This window comes from Mizuhopecten yessoensis, unplaced genomic scaffold, assembly GCF_002113885.1.
Source record: "Mizuhopecten yessoensis strain PY_sf001 unplaced genomic scaffold, ASM211388v2 scaffold4411, whole genome shotgun sequence".
Taxonomy (NCBI): Eukaryota; Metazoa; Mollusca; class Bivalvia; order Pectinida; family Pectinidae; genus Mizuhopecten; species Mizuhopecten yessoensis.
This window is the reverse complement of record NW_018405533.1, coordinates 278,431-299,617: the sequence shown is the minus strand read 5'-3', so window position 1 is coordinate 299,617 and position 21,187 is coordinate 278,431. Positions and strand designations below refer to the sequence as shown.

The 21,187-nt window shown below is 36.0% G+C and overlaps 1 protein-coding gene across 1 annotated transcript in view; it reads right to left on the bottom strand.

Annotated features, from left to right (window-relative positions):
* Nucleotides 1-9,287: 9,287 nt before the first annotated feature.
* LOC110449015 (monocarboxylate transporter 13-like) overlaps nt 9,288-21,187 on the bottom strand; it is a 15,004-nt gene continuing 3,104 nt past the window's right edge. The window contains exons 3-5 of the mRNA XM_021495588.1: nt 11,973-12,116; nt 10,246-11,034; nt 9,288-9,664 (exon numbers count right to left, since the gene is read on the bottom strand). Coding sequence (XP_021351263.1) covers nt 9,477-9,664; nt 10,246-11,034; nt 11,973-12,116 — 1,121 coding nt within the window. The 3' untranslated portion in view covers nt 9,288-9,476. The remainder of the gene's footprint in view (nt 9,665-10,245; nt 11,035-11,972; nt 12,117-21,187) is intronic.

Sequence of the window (21,187 nt, the reverse complement as noted above, 5' to 3'; positions counted from 1 at the left end):
TTATTGGAGTTATTCCCCTTGGTTTCATTAATGCGATGCATGTGTTCCATGATGTTGAATTGCACTCATTGATCTACCAGTTATGTTGAATGATTTCTCTTTCAATATCAATTACTCACAAATACTTCATATATTTCAATCATACAAACAACTGCTCATTCAATGTGTGACGGGCGTAATATATACCGCTCGCGGTAACCTTGTCTCCCTCTGTAATGAGGGTGAATTTCTTACAGGGAACATTCGTACACATGTGGTATGCATAGTAATTAAATGTGAAGGTCAAATTTGATATTGTGTGAAAATGGATTTTACCTTCGTAGGGTGAAAATTTGACGAGGCGAAAATTCGCTGTACACAGCATATGTGAAGTTTGAGTGAAGCTAGTTTAAAACAGATATATATAAACAGAAATTGTTGTTTCTTTTACTAAAACCTTGCTAATGTTGTGATATAGTACCCAAATTGTATTTTAACATTATAAAAACCATTCACTTCACTTTTGATAAGAGGTATTTAAGGTTAAATCATGAAGTGTTTTTCAAATGAATATCTTCTTCAATCTCAAAGATTAAGCATGGTGATATTAATTAAATGGAATGAATACATGTGTTTAAATGATTTTTACTTGTATAAGTATTTGAAATGAAATCATGTTGAGAGAATACTCCTGTTTTAAAGTTTTCACATTTGAAAACAGAACATTTGATGCAGAAATTAAGGAGTTAATCCTACCAGCTTCGTTTTCACTACGTTATACAGATAACCCATTACATTCACATTTTAAAAATGATAAAAAGGTAAAGTAAAAAGCAGCATTTTTCATCTTTCTCATCAATATATTTACGAAGTGTACTTCATTCAGAAATTTCAAGCACTTTTTTTTAACACTTCATTCCAAAAACAAATTCAGTACCTGTTTAACAGGAGTTGATCAGATAAAACTATTTATGATTGGCTAAATTGTTTATGGTCATGTAATGTACTGTAAATAATACTGCGTTACTCCTGATATTGTGGCCATCCATTTTACACCTGTAGCAGACTGGTATGTGTCGAGGGCCAATAACCAGGGCCCAGTTGTTCAGAAGGTGAATAGGTTAATCACTGTTAACATTATACAAGGTAGACATACAAGGGTAGACATACAAGGTAGACACTTGTAGATTTGCATGTACTGACACTGTTGCTATCTGGAAAGTTTGAACTGGCTTAATAGCTGTGTTTTAAAGATACACAAAAAGAAAATTTGCGCGAATCATTGATTTATCTAATCAATGTTTGAACAACTGGGCCCAGGAAGCTCGATCAGTTAAAGCGTCTGTCTAAAGTTTGGAGGTTTGCTTTCCGGTCTGTTAGTGTATTTTTCTTTTCCTGTAACACTGTGAACCTGGGTTGTAAATAGTGTTGTCTTTGGGGGCAAATGTTTAGATAAAAGAGGGAGGAATGTAGCAGAATTGATTGGATTGATCGCTGGCAACCAGGTAGCTCAATTGGTAGAGTGTCCATCTAGAAATTGGAGGGTCCCGGTTCAAATTCTGGTTTGGCCATGCATTTCCCTCATCAGTTACAAGCGTGTTATAATTTCCTATCGTAACTCTTTTCTAGCTAGAAATGTCACAACTGAAGTCGTAATATGATCATATTTAGCTTGTAAGAGGGTTTAGGATATTTAAGACCCAGATTAACTTGAACAAGTCAGATACTACTCCCGAATATTGCTTTCTTTACAAAAAAATCATACCATAGTGAGACATGTATTTTTAATCTGTGCCATTTCCAATGATATTGAATAGATGACAAATGAAGTCACAAAGTATCAACATTACCTGTGTAGTCCAGCTGGTAAATTAGATATCTGTGCTAGTCAATTACCTAACACTATCATCCTTCGCAATAAAACAAACTCGTGAATCAATCTGATCTATTAGCTGTCAATCACCTATATACAATCTTCATGATAAAACTGAGGGTATCCACCTACCTGTTCTTCGGCACCTGTCACAGATAAAGCAGAATGGGTGTCAGTTTTCAGGATATGTATCATCTTTATTTTCTTTATTTTCAATGGTGTGCTTGTAGTGAAATGAAACATTATTTTATACTTGTCAATTTATATCAAATTTGTTCCCAGATACTTATTGAACATTGCGAGGAAAAGGGGCGTAGCTGTCTATAAATTAAAACAAGAGGCACAACCATTCCCCTGTCGAACCTCAACATGATAATACACATTTCATCATTTCACCAATTTCTGTGATAAATCGTGTTTGAAGCTTTTCTTGAAATATACCCTATGTCTAAGACCTTATTGTTTTAATGTCATCAGTCTTATGAATTTGCTTCATAAAGGAAAACTGTTCTCCTTCTGCAAATCTTTCTTTAACACTTTGCTTTAAACTATTAATACTGTTTTTCTGCCTCAAATCTTTTCTACTAAGCTTTCTGTATATCGCACTATCTCAAGATACTCCCTCTGATTATGCTCTGATTTGAGTGCAATATTTAAAAATTGATATAATTATAGATAATATATCTTGTGAACTAATAGTTAAAAGATAGGTTTTGACTGTAAATAAACCAAACCAAATGTTCATCGATGTGCAGGGTTTTTAACTCGTTCACCCCTGAAAGTTCATAATGAACTATTCCAACCTTTGAATTGGATGAGTTCAAATGTGTCTTCAGGGGCGAATGATTTAATATAAAATGACAGGAGAAATATAGAATGTTTTGTAAAACTGTTTACATTTGTGACTAAATGCTTTTACAAAGCACAACTATTTCTTAGACAGATTAAAACCCATTAAATTATTTAAATGAGGACCTTCTGTATGTTTGTATGTGTTATATCACCTCTATATAAGAGCCCATGACCCTCAATACTACAGGACCCCTTTGGCTAAGGTACAGCTGTCAAACAAAATGATATTTTCTCTTATCACAATGAAATCTAAACTGATTAGGCACAACTGTATACAGCACTATGTCAATTTATTACATAATTAGAAGAAAAAGATCAGTTTTGACTAAAATATCATTTATTTGTAATCTTTCTAAAAGATGTTTCAGTTATCCAATATTGTATGTGACTTGTCATTTTTTTGATGTACTGATGTCAATTTCATCAAAGCCAACCCTTAAGATATTTTTCCACCTGTTTTACATTGTGAAAAAACTCTTCTGTGATGAGGTCACAAGTGATTTATGCAGTAAGTTATTAGAGAAATTATTAGAAAAAGATTTTTTTTATCATCATCAAGATATGTTAATATTGTAATGTCTTGGTAACATTGTTTAAGTACTTTTAAAAGAGAACCTAGTATTTCTTGAGAAAGAACATTGATATTGTTATTTAATACATGTACTATTATTATAGTATTGTCCAACTCTAAGGCTAATCCAGAGTGGCAAATATGTGTGGAGAAGGGGCTGAAAGAGAACATTTTTAAATTGATATAATTAAAATTTGGTTGGTGATGTCCAAAATCATTGTTGACATCAAGGACAAGATGGTTGTTAGGTGGTGGGTAGCAGATACAGTTGCCTCCCTTCCCCTCTTTATTTGTGGAATAGCCAAAAAGAGAGATTTAAGTATATTTTGTAAGTCAAGGCATATTATTAACATGCTTTATTGACTGAACCAATAACTGTGAAGAATGATTGTAAATTAATATAGAGAGAGCTTATCAAACCTGAGATAACTCCCGAGACTGAGAATGATCACAGCTTGTATATATCCTTAAAACATGTCTAACCAAAATTACTATGTTTACCTGGTGTAATGACATGTTATAGCTTTATTTCCCCTTCTGCTTTAAAAAAAATAAAAATCTTTTTAAGTGCTAAAGGAGACATGCTACCTTTAAATTGTGGTAGTTATCTCCCTTTAAATGGTTTAATTCAGAGTAAGTTATCTCCCTTTAATGGGTTTAGTTGAGAGTAAGTTGTCTCCCTTTAAATCGTTTAATTAGATTATTTGATAGACAGAATTGCCTAAGCATTCCAGGTACCTGATGAATAGGTCACACTTACCACACTTTAGGGAGAGAGTGAATATATTCTATAACCTTTGAAAATATTATGAAAAGAGTGTTTCATGCTATTTTTCTATGTTTTTGATACATGCGTAAGGAGATCTCTCAGTGGAAAGACCAGCTCTGAGGTTGAAATCTATGTGGTGCAGTGATTTTTTAAGTTGGTATGTTCAGTAAGGGAATTAAATGAAATGTTTGCAAAAGCTCTTTTAACTTTTCTGCTTCTCTGATTGATTTTAAAATAGGAAGGTACTGCTATTAATATTCTAATAATAAATCTTATCTGAATTTACTAGTAAATTATAATTATTTCTGTATATTTATTCTCATGGATAACAAATTTGATCATTTGCAATTGTTTAGAATGCTTGTCTTACTGAATGCATCACATATTTCATTGCCTGATGTGATTTGTTTTTATATTTAATAAACAAGTTATTTTTTCCAGTCACAATACATTTTTGAAGTATTTTACTGGTTCAGAATTATCTCCCTTAGAATCGTTCATTTGTTGTCCCTATCACTGGTGTTTGTTATTTAAATGCTTTTTTGTTTTGTTTGAAAAGTTTGGAGTAAGCAAACATTTAGGGGATCTTGGTATTTATCACTAAATGTAATGAATGAATGTTTTATTTTTACAGTTGTCAAGTCTGTGTGTGGGAGATTGTATGTTCTGTTAGATGATAAAAGGATTTTGAAAACTGCAAGCCTTTGTGTATGGAAATACATGTTTTAAAAGTGAATAAATGATCTTTCAAAAGAAAAAGTAAATTAGTCTGTTTTTCAAATCACCCTGCGTCCGTGGTCCGCCGTCTGTCGTCTGTCCTTAAACAGTTCTTGTTAGCTCACCTGGTCCGAAGAAGAAGTACCAGAGGGTTCTTTCTCAAATTTTATATATAGGTTCCCCTTGATCCTTAGCTGTGCAGGGCAACTTTTGAGACTGATCGGATAAACAACATGGTCGACAGGCAGCCATCTTGGATTTTGATAGTGAAAGTTTGTTATCGCTATTTCTCGGGAAGTACAAGAGGGTTCTTTCTCAAATTTTATATATAGGCTCCCCTTGGTCCTTAGCTGTGCAGGGCAACTTTTGAGACTGATCGGATAAACAACATGGTCGACAGGCAGCCATCTTGGATTTTGATAGTGAAAGTTTGTTATCGCTATTTCTCGGGATGTACGAGAGGGTTCTTTCTCAAATTTTATATATAGGCTCCCCTTGGTCCTTAGCTGTGCGGGGCAACTTTTTAGACTGATCGGATAAACAACATGGCCGACAGTACCGTTTTCAGTTGTCATTACTTCAATTTGAATCGAACTGTTCGTGATTTAGAAAATGTGATGATTATTTTTTCGGATTTTCTGTATAAATACTGCCAGGGTGTCTTCTTTGAGGTGCGAGTTTTGTGTATTTCTTTCTGGGAAGACCTGAATGGAGTGGATCATGTCGGGTTTTAACTAGGGTTGAAGAATTAAATATATAATGGTTTTTTTTCTGTTTTACATATTACAAACATTATCATGTTATATGTAATTTAAAGGTCCTGAAGCATTGTGTTAAATGCTGTGGAAATATTTCTTCCCAAAATTATTTTGTCCACCAATATGTCATTTGGGCCAGTGCTTCACATTTTTTACTCGCCAATTTTATTTAATTTTAGGCCAGCAAATGCCCACTATCCTTTATTGTTCATGTTTACTTTTAAAACTGATCAGTTAAACAAAATGGCCTACCTACAGCCATCTTCGATTTTTGACATTGAAGGTTTGTTAGTACTATTTCTGAGGAATAACTTTAGGGATATTTCTCAAATTTGATATGTAGGTTCTCCTTGATCCCTTGTTGTGCATGTTATATTTTGAGATTGATCATAAAAACAAAATGACTAAAGGAAGAACTAACCAGATCTTTCTCATATTGCAATGATCGATTCTATTTCTTTCACATTAAGTACTGTACTAGTAAATATGTGAAATGACAAACTCACTTTGAAGGTTGGCTTTCATACACATCAGTATTAAGTTTAGATCAAAAGTTACCTCACGGTGCATTTACTGTTAACATGACTCGATCAAATAGCTAAGAGGAAAGAAGAGAAAAGATCGAACTGACAAAGAACTAATGAAGATGGTACAAAGGTGGGCGCCAAGATCCCTCTGGGATCTCTTGTTCTTTTTTAGGTCACTTGAACCTTTGGTTTGGCTAATGTAACATTTCATTGTGATGTATGGCATCTATTGCAATTTTCATATTTTCAACTTCACAGAAACCAATGGATGGTTATCAGCAAAAAGTTGGCAGGAACAACAATAAGGTGATGTGAGACTCAAGTTATTAAAATGGTATGGTTTAATCGAGGCTAACATATTCCGGTCCAGAATGAGAACATTTTGTACAAATTCAAAAATCCTGGGAAGGAGAACCGTAAATGGGTTTTTCAAATTCATAGGTCTAATGGTCTTAGAAGAAAAAGTAACTTGTTTTTCTGCTTAAGAATATTTATTGGTTCTCACACAAAATCTCTTAAAATAAGGATGATTCAAGCATTGCCTCGATAGTGTCCATGAGGAAGGTATGGAAAGGGTCGACAAAATTGACCCTTTTTTTTGATACATTTCTCTTAATTATGGAAATGTTAACTGGTTACATTGGCAACCATACTTAAAAACACAAATTGATCTTTTCACAATAACATTGAGGAAGTATTAAAGAAATAAGCGAAAAAAACACAAGTCTTGCCACACTGCAGTCACAATCTGTTCCCGACAGAGTTTATCGGAAAAAATACATGAATAATAATTCATTGTTAAGTATCGCTTTTACTATAATTTGAATTGCTGAAATAACATCAATAAGCTTATGGAAACCTAATAATCCTTACTGCTTAAAAAATGGTCTGAACTCATTTACTCCTGAAGACACATTTGAGCTCCTCCAATTCAAAGGTTGGGATAATTCATTACAACGTTTCAGGGGTGAATGAGTTAATATATTAAAGCAACTCTTAGATTATACAATGCAACTCTTTACCCCTTTCGGAGAGACGCAGTTCCTATTTTACAAAACGCAATACAGTTGCATGTCAGATAAATGTTCACATATGTTATAAAATCAAGCCTACCAATGTTCACGCGTTTATCAGTAGGGGATGATTGCACAGAGTAAAATGAGATTGTCATATCGACATATCCTTCACTTTCACATTATGAAAATATGTAAAATTATTAATGCGTCTTCTCTCCACTCATGTAAAAACACTACACAAACTACAAATATCCATTTACCGTCTAGCCCTGGGCACCGCGAGCAGTCGGCGTTTAATATTGCAGAAAAATATATACATGATACATACAAAATACAGATGTATTATATACCCGGTATATATAAAAGCCCAATGGACAAAAATGTGTCATCCCAAACATTCGTTCACCAAACTCGCTATCTGTTATTAAAAACAAAAATTAACATCCTTCCCCATCTCAAACCAAAAAAACCCCTGCCGCCCAGGAAAAACCGGAGCTGCCCCCGGAAACCTGTGTCCTAATGTCGACATGCAATAATAAAGGCGGGAGAACTACTACAGCCCATTGCCGGATGGTCTAGGGGTAACGCTGGACCTGCGTTAAATTTCACATGTATTTATCAATTATGTCCGTCAATGCAAAAACTACAAAACAAATCTAACGAAACCTTCTCTGAACTCAACCCCTACCTAAACACCCCTACCCACGGGTGTGCGTCCACAAGGGAATACACCTAAAATACCCATTACTTCGTAAAACCTAAAAACGAAAAATTTGACCTGAACTGCTCGGTGTCTGACTAGAGATTGCCTATAAACCAGTACAAACCGCGTGACCACGCGCTAAAGCCCGTGCGCCACGTTATTACCTCGTATCCGCGAAGACAAACAATTCCCGCTTTTACTACCGAAACGCGGGAATATTTGATTCCCTTGGTGAATGTCGTCACGCTTTGGTGCCGCACCCTTCTGTACACTTATCAGTGAAACCTCACAAGGGGTTATCATAATTCAGACACATTCTTTTCTAGGGTGCAATGCATGCTTGCGCTGTTGAAACTGCTTGAAAGTAACAGTGTTCCCCTATAAGATGAATGTAACACACACAGATGATTTTGTCTTTAAAATTGGGAAATGAACACAGTAGGCCAACAAAAGTTCCGCGAGACGGTACATGATACGTACGCCCGTCAGATGTAGAATGAGCAGTTTGCCACAAAGGGCCATAAGTGCATACATTTTGGAGAGATAAGCGTCAAATCTACAAGGGGCCATAACTGCATAAATAAGAGGAAAATCATTTTTGTTATCGAACTTGTCCGAACTTTCATTGCAATGAACCTTCATACCAAGTTTGAAATTAATCCATTCAAAATTACTCAAGTTATTGAGCGGAAACTGTTTCGGCAATTCTTCAAAGGGCCATAACTCCGTAAATAACCGGCAAATAGTTTTGGTTATCGCAAGCTTTCATAGAAATAAACCTTCCTATGAAGTTTGAAATTAATCTATTTAAAATTCTGAAGTTATTGAGCAGAAACTGTTTCGGCAATTTACAAAGGGCCATAACTCCGTATATAACCGGCGCATAATTCTGGTTATCGAAATTGTCCGAGCTTTCATAGCAATCAACCATCCTATACATTTTGAAATGAATCCATTCAAACTTACTGAAGCTATTGAGCGGAAACTGTTTTGACAATTCTACAAAGGGCCATAACTGCATAAATAAAAGGCAAATAATATTTGTTATCGAACTTGTCCGAGCTTTCATGGCAATGAACCTTCCTAACAAGTTTGAAATGAATCCATTTAAAATTACTCAAGTTATTGAGCGGAAACTAATGTGTGCCCGCCCGCCCGAACGCCCGCCCGCGTGAAAACATAATACGTACCGTCTTTCGACGGGCGTATACAAATGATTAACACTGCATTTTCTGCTGTTTCGCCTTCTAGGACTCATCGACGATGCTTTAGGCCAAAAAGGCAGGATCGCGATTGGTCTAGTTAACTGTTAAAAAGAAGGAGATATGCGTTTAACCGCTACATTTCATGAATTGTAGAAAACATAGGAGTAGTTGGTTAATTTCAATAAACACCAAAGAGTAAAGTGTATATCATGGATATACAATTCATATCGCCTGAAATTGCGACACAACTAAGCAATTCAAATCTAAATATATTAATACAAAAGAAATTCCTATATGCTTAAAAATATTTTAAAGTTCAATAAAGGTATTTTTTGTATTACTGTTATTATTAATCAATTTTTGACAGTACTTCAGATTATTATTCCTTTTTGACAGAACTTCAGGCTCCTGTGTTAAAATAGAACTTCGCCACATTTTGTCGCTTGCCACAAATACGATGGTATATCTACTTCTCTATATAAGAAATAATCCAACATGTTCTCTCTTTATATGGAAAACGCAGGATTGTCGGCTCCCACGACCACAGTGATATCCGAGACGTGGTCAGAATGGATGTTATTTGATTTCCGTTTTAGTACCGCAGCTAACACAAACAGGCCGGCTGCCAAGCCGAGACCAGCGGACATACCGTAAAATGGCTTCGTGTAGGATCCCGTCAGATCAACAAAAAATCCTATAATATAGAAAACATATATTGAAAAAATAGTTCTTCGAAAACGTACACAATCTTTTATGACAGCAAAACATGAGTATACAAAATCAAGGCAAAGCGTAAAAAAATCCAAAATACAAGATAATAACGTAATTCAAAATCAAAATTTACAATTAAAACTAGGGCTAAATATGAACAATGAAAATATTAACATGGAGACTCTTGAAAATTAAGGAGAATAAGACAGGTGTTCCGGAAGGAAACGTCTTCTGCTTCATTGACGACAACAGCACTGCAATATCATTCTAGGTCAAATCAAAGTAAAGGCACGTCAAAAAAAAACACCCAAAAATCCTTTTCGTAACAGGAGAGCTAATTTAAATACATGTAAAGTTACAGGTCCATCCTCGATGTGTCATAGCAAAATTGAAGGCACGCGGCTTGCTATTTGATTGATCTCAAGTAAATAATGACTAATCACAAGGCTGATGGAGATTCCTTTGAAGATTACAGAGAAGCGAAGCCCGATTTCAAAGCACGTCAATTTATATGTCACAGGACCTCTGGAGTATCGCGGATGTTACAGGTCAGGTCGAACTCACCTGCAACTGGTCCTGAAATGCTTCCACTGATGCCTAACATCGTCATTAATACTCCCAAGCCTGCCGAGTAGTCCTGGAGTCCCACGATCTTCACTGTTGTCACGGAGACCGTGGTGACGCTAACACCTAACGTCATCCCCAAAAAGACCAAAAGGACAACATGCTGTGTATATGTCTTTGCATGAGGAAGCAACGCAGTCGCCGTCGATCCGATTATTGTGAAACACGCAGGGATAATAAGGACGCTGGTGTGAGGAATGTACTTTTTACACAAGCCTGGTACGACTCCACATAACGTGCTTCCTATTTGTAAATATAAATACATTAATATTGCTGATTTCGAGTCAAAACCTTTCGTTGTCAGGAAATCAATTATGAAAATTAATGAAGAATTTATAACCGGAAGTGTACAACACATGGCAACGACGTGTGCTATGTAAACTTTATTAGTGACCAGTGATCTTAGTGATTTCGTAAAGACCTGCTCTGTAGGTTTTGTTTCAGAGTCTACTTTCTTTAATTTATTCGCTTTAGTTTGTTGGAGGCCGATTGAAAGTGGTTTGCATACTGCAAAGAAACACGTCATGTTTGCCATAAGTCCTCCTATGAAGAGTAAACATCCTCTCCAACCAAACTCTTCAATGAGGAAGTGTAGGAGGAAGGGAATTAAAATCCCACCACATCCTGATCCAAAAGTGAGAAACGACAGCGCCATAAGTTGAGATTTCCCCTCAAAGTATTCTCCGACGCTTGTTACTGCGGAGATAATAGTCGCAGAGAAACCAATTCCTGTTGAAATTGAAGCCATATTTAGTATATAAAACATTTGAAGTTAGTGGAAAATGCTAAACCGAACATGCTATAATCATCATCATTTCCTCTGCTTATTAGGCAACTCTTTTGAGCGATAGTGCAATGTTCTATTACCAACTCTAGAGCAAATGTTATTATACATGCTGTTTGATTTTGCTCGTAGTAGTCTGAAATATTATCCTTGGTATGTTTAGGCATACCAAGTACCAGGTTGATTCCCTTTAATCTAGCACTATACATTCCAAAATTTCTTGAACGTACAAAACATGTATTATTCTTGTTAAGAATGTCTTTTGACATAGATAATTTTAAAACTGAATCGACGTATCATTTCGTGTCTAGTTTTGTAACCAAGTCAGTGAAAGATACCAGCTTACCAATTCGTGAAACAATAGGCAGTCAAAATGTGAACTGACCGTACTAGCCAAATGAAAGCCAAAGCGATACAATTGAAAGGAATGTGAATAATGGTGTTTAATGGATCAATACGTACTCCAATTAATGAATCAATATATTCCATTGTAAACAACGAATTAACTTTTGAGGGGACACGCGTTCATAAATATATATATTTAACCTTTTTTCACACACATCCATGTTATCTTGCAGGACAGGACACATTACTGCAACGTTCAGAAACTATGCCATCGGATGCAATACAAATGTAGAGGTGCAAAGTTTGTTTGTGAAAAGAAAAAGAGGCATCAAGCGACAAATGTTTCCAAGTGCAAAGAGAAGGAACTAAGCTTTATTTATTGAGCTATGAAGGTCACGTGACCTTATCGACACTGAATGAGATACGAAATCACATATTAAAAGATAATTTACTCTGGACAAACTTGCTTTCTTGAATCATGTTTCCAACACTTCCGCATCGAGTCTGTATATGTCTTTAATAATATTTTTTGTCATACCTGAAACTAGGCCAAGCGTCACGATGAGATGAGGGATACTTTGGGCAAAGAAAGAGAAGACCAGACCGAGTGTCACCAAAAGACTACCAGCTATCCCAGTCATTCGAGGTCCGTATCTAGCCACAGCCTTCCAACAGAAAGTTCCTGTATGGACAAAATCAAAGCAAATATTTTTTTTAAAACCTTCTGTACAGACTTACGTCTTAAAATATAAAATTTAATGTATCGACAATATTTTTGTATCTTGAAACATACTGTTACCAGCTATGTCCATTATTAAACTGATAACTTGACTGATGTCGAAGCTTTCATCACATACCTTGAATCTCGTTATAGTAATACAAGCAATTTTCATACCATGAAATACAACGTTCTGTATTGCACATATGCAATACGGAATATTGTATTTACCTACTAGCCGGAACTTATTTTTATGGGAATCTCATTGTCATGGCGAGCTGAAACGCTCCCGGTATTTGCAAAAAATATCAAAGTTTATAAAATCTTTGTATCGATCTCTAACAAAAACGGAAGGTGTGTGATAAAGGCAAGACCACACACTTGTGTTTTCTAATTAATCAGAAAGTACTCATTTATTGCGCGGACGTATATATTTATGCGTGCGCTCCGCGAATATATTCGTCCGCGCAATAAACTCGTGCTTTCTGATTCGTTAGAAAAAACACAAGTGTGTGGTCTTGCATATATAAACGATATACATGATTTTATATTCTACCATGTCGGTGATGTAATGACACTTTTCATTGATTTTTAATTATAAATTATTGGGCGATGTGAACAGTAAACAATTTTAAAACCATGTATGTTCCCCAAAAGTCAACTCCTCCCCGTATTGCAAATGTAAGCAAGTGAGCAGTATCTAAATAGTGTTGCACGACATTTGTATATCTAATTAATTCCGCATAAATCCATGCTGTGGCGGCAAAAAAAAAACTACAAGCTACAGCATTAAATACATACCACATGGACCGAGGTTTGCTTTGTATTCCATCATGCGATACGACATATGTTTTTTGTGATTTATTCTGAAATATCAATTTCATACGCTTGAAATTAATTGCACGTTGAACTACCTAGTTATCGACGTTGTACCCAGTCAGGTTCCGCTTAATCAATCCCTCCTTCCACAATGTCTTCAACCCTTCAGACACGAGACCATATTACCAGCGTGAAGTTGGTTACTTATTCAATATTGGGCTAGCCCAATATTGGACCGGACCAATGTTGGGCTGGCGCAATATTGGGCTAGTGTGATATTCAAATGTATCTAACATAACAGTTCTTATGCCGCTTTTTCACACCTATACCACAACTGGGCATCTTCTAAGGTATCCACATGCAAAACGGCATCAACGATACCCCAGGCTAAAGATGCCCACTGGGCATCATTTCGAATTTCAGTACATAATCGTTAATTTTTCGTTTTCAACAGGCCACGGCATATTGTTATAGGTCTTATGCCGCTTTTTCACACCTATACCACAACTGGGCATCTTCTAAGGTATCCACATGCAAAACGGCATCAACGATACCCCAGGCTAAAGATGCCCACTGGGCATCATTTCGAATTTCAGTACATAATCGTTAATTTTTCGTTTTCAACAGGCCACGGCATATTGTTATAGGTCTTATGCCGCTTTTTCACACCTATACCACAACTGGGCATCTTCTAAGGTATCCACATGCAAAACGGCATCAACGATACCCCAGGCTAAAGATGCCCACTGGGCATCATTTCGAATTTCAGTACATAATCGTTAATTTTTCGTTTTCAACAGGCCACGGCATATTGTTATAGGTCTTATGCCGCTTTTTCACACCTATACCACAACTGGGCATCTTCTAAGGTATCCACATGCAAAACGGCATCAACGATACCCCAGGCTAAAGATGCCCACTGGGCATCATTTCGAATTTCAGTACATAATCGTTAATTTTTCGTTTTCAACAGGCCACGGCATATTGTTATAGGTCTTATGCCGCTTTTTCACACCTATACCACAACTGGGCATCTTCTAAGGTATCCACATGCAAAACGGCATCAACGATACCCCAGGCTAAAGATGCCCACTGGGCATCATTTCGAATTTCAGTACATAATCGTTAATTTTTCGTTTTCAACAGGCCACGGCATATTGTTATAGGTCTTATGCCGCTTTTTCACACCTATACCACAACTGGGCATCTTCTAAGGTATCCACATGCAAAACGGCATCAACGATACCCCAGGCTAAAGATGCCCACTGGGCATCATTTCGAATTTCAGTACATAATCGTTAATTTTTCGTTTTCAACAGGCCACGGCATATTGTTATAGGTCTTATGCCGCTTTTTCACACCTATACCACAACTGGGCATCTTCTAAGGTATCCACATGCAAAACGGCATCAACGATACCCCAGGCTAAAGATGCCCACTGGGCATCATTTCGAATTTCAGTACATAATCGTTAATTTTTCGTTTTCAACAGGCCACGGCATATTGTTATAGGTCTTATGCCGCTTTTTCACACCTATACCACAACTGGGCATCTTCTAAGGTATCCACATGCAAAACGGCATCAACGATACCCCAGGCTAAAGATGCCCACTGGGCATCATTTCGAATTTCAGTACATAATCGTTAATTTTTCGTTTTCAACAGGCCACGGCATATTGTTATAGGTCTTATGCCGCTTTTTCACACCTATACCACAACTGGGCATCTTCTAAGGTATCCACATGCAAAACGGCATCAACGATACCCCAGGCTAAAGATGCCCACTGGGCATCATTTCGAATTTCAGTACATAATCGTTAATTTTTCGTTTTCAACAGGCCACGGCATATTGTTATAGGTCTTATGCCGCTTTTTCACACCTATACCACAACTGGGCATCTTCTAAGGTATCCACATGCAAAACGGCATCAACGATACCCCAGGCTAAAGATGCCCACTGGGCATCATTTCGAATTTCAGTACATAATCGTTAATTTTTCGTTTTCAACAGGCCACGGCATATTGTTATAGGTCTTATGCCGCTTTTTCACACCTATACCACAACTGGGCATCTTCTAAGGTATCCACATGCAAAACGGCATCAACGATACCCCAGGCTAAAGATGCCCACTGGGCATCATTTCGAATTTCAGTACATAATCGTTAATTTTTCGTTTTCAACAGGCCACGGCATATTGTTATAGGTCTTATGCCGCTTTTTCACACCTATACCACAACTGGGCATCTTCTAAGGTATCCACATGCAAAACGGCATCAACGATACCCCAGGCTAAAGATGCCCACTGGGCATCATTTCGAATTTCAGTACATAATCGTTATTTTTTTCGTTTTCAACAGGCCACGGCATATTGTTATAGGTCTTATGCCGCTTTTTCACACCTATACCACATCTGGACATCTTCTAAGGTATCCACATGCAAAACGACATCAACGATACCCCTGCTAAAGATGCTCACTGGGCACTTTTGCAAATTTTAGCCTAGTCTCATTAAGCTTTTGTTTTGAACCTGCAAGAGCACATTTGTACAGATCTTATGCCGCTTAATCAGACCTATATAGTTACAGGGCATCGTCTAATGTATTGACATTCATATTCAAACGGGCAACAACGATACCCAATGCTAAAGATGCATTTTTCGAATTGATGTCTAATTTTTTTTCAATGAGGAAGGGCGCATCGTTAAACCTCTTATGCAACTTTTTAAGAAATATTATATAACCTTCTTTTACATTATGAGAATGCAGTTTCATGCAAGCATATATTACAATTAGGTTATGAACTATTTAAAATCATAATGCAGTATATAAAATCAAAATCTGAATTGAAAGAAACAATTAAAACCAAAACAAATTTACTATTCTTGCATTTTTTGTCTTTATCTCCCCTAGGTTGTCAACTCGGATACAGTTGTAGCCAACTCTCGCGAGAATACGCAAAACGATAATGAAAATAGGCGTTGCATGGCGGCCCACGACCGATTAAATATTTTAGCATAAATTGATTAATTGGCATAAAATACACATTAAAACAATGTTATTCCTCAAAAAGGACCAATTTGTGACTGTAAAGATGTTTCACTGAATATGCCCACTTTACGGAACTTCTTTCCCCGTACCCCCTTGTCTTTTTGCTAAATATCAAAGTACTGAAAGTTCGGATGACGACTGTCACACGATCATAGAGAGAGTATTGTGCATTAATTTTTAATAATAATTCGACTAGAATTTAGTATGGGACATTATGGGGAGATGAGAATAAGATTTTGTATAAACTAGGAATGTGACCCATGTATAATAACTTCAGTTGGACCTTAAAAAGGGCTGCTTCAGGCATGAAATATGCATCCATTCGTTTCCGAATCTTTTCTTCAGGTTGGTAAGAATGGATTTTAGAAGGTTCATGTAGCACAATCAGTAAAGTGTTTATGTGTGAAATTTTGATTACTAGCACGGTATGTACGCTGTCACCGTCATCAGAAAAATGACCAGTGAAACGTACATGTTCAGTTGGGAGCAAACTTAACTTGGTAGCCTAGTGTATTGGTGGAGTCAACACCGAAGTGAACTGGAGTGCACTTCAATGTTTTGTCAAGTGCACTTCCTTGTTCACTACGTGTGCACTACGAAGTGTACTATATACTAAGATAAGTTTGCTCCCAACTGTATACACAAATGTGCAAAATATGCACCAGTTTGGCGCCGTCCATTTGGCTACACTATACGTGTATGCACACTTGTTGTACAGTAAGATGACTCAAACCGACAAATCATTTAGCCTACACTTTGTTTAATGTCTGGTGATGTGCAGGACTCTATTGGCCCCCTCATCTCAGAACTGGCCCCATGTTGCTTATTCGGGTTTCTTCCTTTCTCTGACGCAAGCACATATTGTTCTCGCTGTATACCCCAACCAATTACTTGATTTGGCTGTACGGTATGGTCAGTTCGCGGGTAAAAATGCGTCTATTGGTGATTGATAATGAAAATCTCCAGGAAAAAGTTGCAATATCATATCTATTTATTAATGGATGTTGATTATGAAGAGGGGCTGGGTTAAATAATCGCAATTTGCATATGTTACTAACAAAAAGCTGCTTCACTACAGTAGTCTGACAAAGTTTAACCAATTCCGTAATTTTAAAAAAAAAGCACCACAAACGGGTGTGTGTTACGCCCATCGATACAGAAAAGGTAATTAACTCTGTGAAAATGTCTTTGCTATGGTTTTATATTTGAATGCACAACTTTAAAAATTCATAATCTTCAGAAGACGTTTACTTTTAAAATTGTAATTTAATGTATCAAACTGTTGAGCGTGCAAATCATTATCACAATATGTATAGAAGTGTCACTCACATATAATGTTTAATTAATAACTTGATATCCCCACAATTTCAATACAGAACTTACATCACAGTACATAATGTACTTGCATAACCAGTCGCATTAACGTTGGGGGAAATCTGTTCTGAGGAAATGAATGGCGGTATACGGGTTTGGAGGTTTAACGGGTGTCATTACAACGGGGTTTTACTGTCCATACTTTAACAATAAACCCAGTCAAAATTTTAAAGCAGATTTCGGGACAAGATAGAAATATTGAAAAAGGGTGATAACTCTTTTAAAGTTAGTTAAATCCCAAAGTGAAAGCACTACTTGGTCATAATAGTAAAGCTTGCATGTCTTCAGGACGGAAATCCGAAATCACCAGACAAGATTTAAAAGCTGGAAAATTCTAAAGCAATAATCCTTCTTAATAGTAATAAATCATACCTAGTCATGCTGAATCATGGAGGATGATAATTATCAATATTGATATCGCCCATTTTGTTCTTTTATTTTTAATGCTTCTTAGTTTTCCCCATATGGTTAAAGTTTCACTACGCCAAAATGCTACATTAAATTGGTTTGACACAAAATAGAAGATGCTTACCTTTTCGGGGAATTCTGTAGTTTTCCCTTCCTGAAGATATTTTATTAAGTTAACAGTTTCTTTACCTTTATTGGTTTTAAGTTTAAACTACAATTTGGTTGTGGTCTATTAAAGGGGGGATGCGAAGTGCCCAGACTAGTGCGATATTGGCAAGTAAGGCTAACTAACGGTTATCAATCAAACTAAATATTGTTGATGCTTTAAGTTTGGAACATACCAAAGTCCTTATATTGCATAGTCTTCTCTGTAACATTTGCTTATTTACCGCTTGTCAAGTTAAGTGGCATTTCTGCATTACTGTATAATGCATGTATTGTCAAATCAAGTGAACCTACGTTACCGAACCATATTCTAAACATCCTCATATGACATTTAATCTTGATGGTACAATGAGCTTAAAATATGCAATGTAGCAACATCTACTTAGGCTCTGCTTTCACACAAACCTTCAAAAATTGAATATATTCGACTTCTTAAAAACATGGGGTCAATTGAAATCAAAAGTTTTACTAGTGTTTAAAATAATTTTCGAAATCATATGTTGTTTCTCAAGACTATCTGAAATCAAAGAAGGTTGCCCTACCTAAGATTTGTTCCCAATCATTCAATTTTCAATTGACCGTGTGAATGCAGGGTCTACGTTCAATGTCACAGTTTTAAAGCATAGTGTTATGATTTAGATAGTAGCTAATCTGAATGGCAGGCTATCATGCTTGTGCAAATAATGATTTTTCAAGATTGTAAGGCTAAAGGAATATTTAAAATTCCATAATCAATAATAATTTCATAACCAGTAGACAAAGACTGTGATTTCCCGGAGATCACTTGCTATACAAGCTGTATATTTGTGTCAGTTGGCTATTCCTTATGTGTATATCTCGCTGTGAATACAGCATTATACATTTCAGCTCTCCAAACAAGAAACTATATATCTCCTGTCACTGGTAGGGTCTGTGAGCCTTTTTTTTACTAAATTATGTAAGGATGGTTAATTGATTAAAATGATAAGTCTGGTCATGCGTTTTGTCTGCAGCAACAATATAACAGTTATGTAATTCATTACAAAATATGAATTATTACTATACTTAACAAAAGTGTATCATTCAGTTATTGTGGGTTTTCATGCGATAAACACATGCAGTACATCGCATATGCATACTGCAGATCACATTTTCAAATAAAATAAAACTGAAATAAAATAAAAAAAGGATTTCGCAAAGGATTAAAATGAAAATCGATATTGATAATTTTTCAAGGAAAATGCATAAAAAATGTGGCGCTACAGTCTAATTCCACGTACATACACATAAACTGTTGTTTTTGAGCATAGTCCAATCAATTAATCAATACAACATTTTTAAGATCAGATGGCAGAACTGATTCAGTACTTCCAGTACTTTGATATTTAATGAAAACCAAAAAGGGAAGTGGAAAAGAAGATCCAAAAAGTGGGCATTTCCCGTGAACCATCAACACAAGTTTTATATGCTAAAAAGATGAGTTATTAAAGAAAATTGTAAGTGTGGAAGTTTGATGGAACCCGAGTTTTATCTTGTTAATACTCTTACAAAAACAAAACTGTCAAAAATTGAAAAGTCATTTTATGGGAGCAGATTTACATGTTTATGGTTATTTGCGAAAAATTGGTATAACATATGGCCAATTGTTATATATCATTTCAAAGGTGATTGTTTATGTTACTTAAATGTGCAAGCAGATTGCAATTATGTTTTTGTTATTGCCACACTGATCCTATTAAAGTCACATGGGGAGGTAAAATTCGCTGCAGTCAAACTTGCTGTCGAGATGAAGTTTAAGCCTTGTTTTTCAGTTGTTCAAATTAATTGATTTACACGAAAACATTCAAAAATTATCGTGGGCCGATTTTCACCTCCTATGTAACACCTCCTTTCTGCATCGTATTTTGTATTGAAATGTTTGCTACATGTAAATACAAAACGTAATGAAAACCGTAAATATTATTTTCAGTGGTATTTGTAATAAACCAATGCAAAATAAAATAGCTTTTCCTCAAACGATGTTATAATTTATTTTTATTTTTCATTGTACGAGAACACTTGGCTATGCTTGTTTGTATTTTCTATAGTGCACAGGTAAAATCTGATCAGCGTAAACAGAACTTAGAGGATCAGATCACTAAGGAACGCGATAGATCGATTCTTTGCAGCTGTTCATGACATCATCATATGACATGAGACGCGATAGATCTTGGAGATGCCCCTAATTAGCATTTGAATGATAAGTCACAGTGATTGACTCGCTAAAACGAACATTTTGTCATGATGTCTGGAAGGGGAAATTTGACTCCTATGACGGGATCTGTTCATATGTAAGTGTATATGTTGAAACTGCCATTCATTGGAGTTTTAGTTCCGGTCGACAAAAGTGTAACATATGGCAAGTAATTCTGTAATCCTTTCGTACGCATGCGTACCAATGAAGATGTACGGGCGGTCGCTACAAACTGATGATAAAAAAAAATCGCACCTAGAGAACTGATTGAGTTTTTTATAACAACGATAAAAATTGATAACATCAATAGTAAAGGTACGATACATTATTAACTAAGTGAAGTAACTGACGTCCTTATACACATAAAGGTATGATTGTCAAAGTGAAAAAATAACCTAAGCTACATATGTAGGAACCGTTTCATTCAGGAAAATAGAGAAAATGGGGAGTTAGATCAATTGACGAGCGGGATGGGGTGCGGAAATAACTAGGCTACTTACATCATTTATCGTTTACATAATCAGTTCATCATAGTTCTTTAGATTTCGAAAGAGCACATCAGCTGGAGAAGAAAAAAAAAACCTGCCATGTAATTGTCACTGATAATTAAATTCTGCAAAGTATCAGGCATGCACTTGGGCAAGTCTACAGTACCTGACTGTAGATGGGGATTCCCAGAGTACGAAATGACGTCAGAGAAACAATGGATAAATATAGGCAGTCAATTATCGGCGGTGTTGTATACGAAGGCAGTTCGTAATTTGCAGAAATAGTCCCGTTAATATTAGTATAATTACACCAATATGATGAATGAAAGCTGACATTTAATTTATATTGGTTCGGTTTACTATGCTGGGGAAAAATGCCGATGTTCCTGCTGCAGTAAAAATGCAGATTATCCATTCTATTTAAAATACGAGTGCGTAGAAATCTATGTGATATAACCAAGACATTTTAGACTTGCGCAAGTCATAAATAATAAGAAGTGTGTTACACAAATATTGTTAAA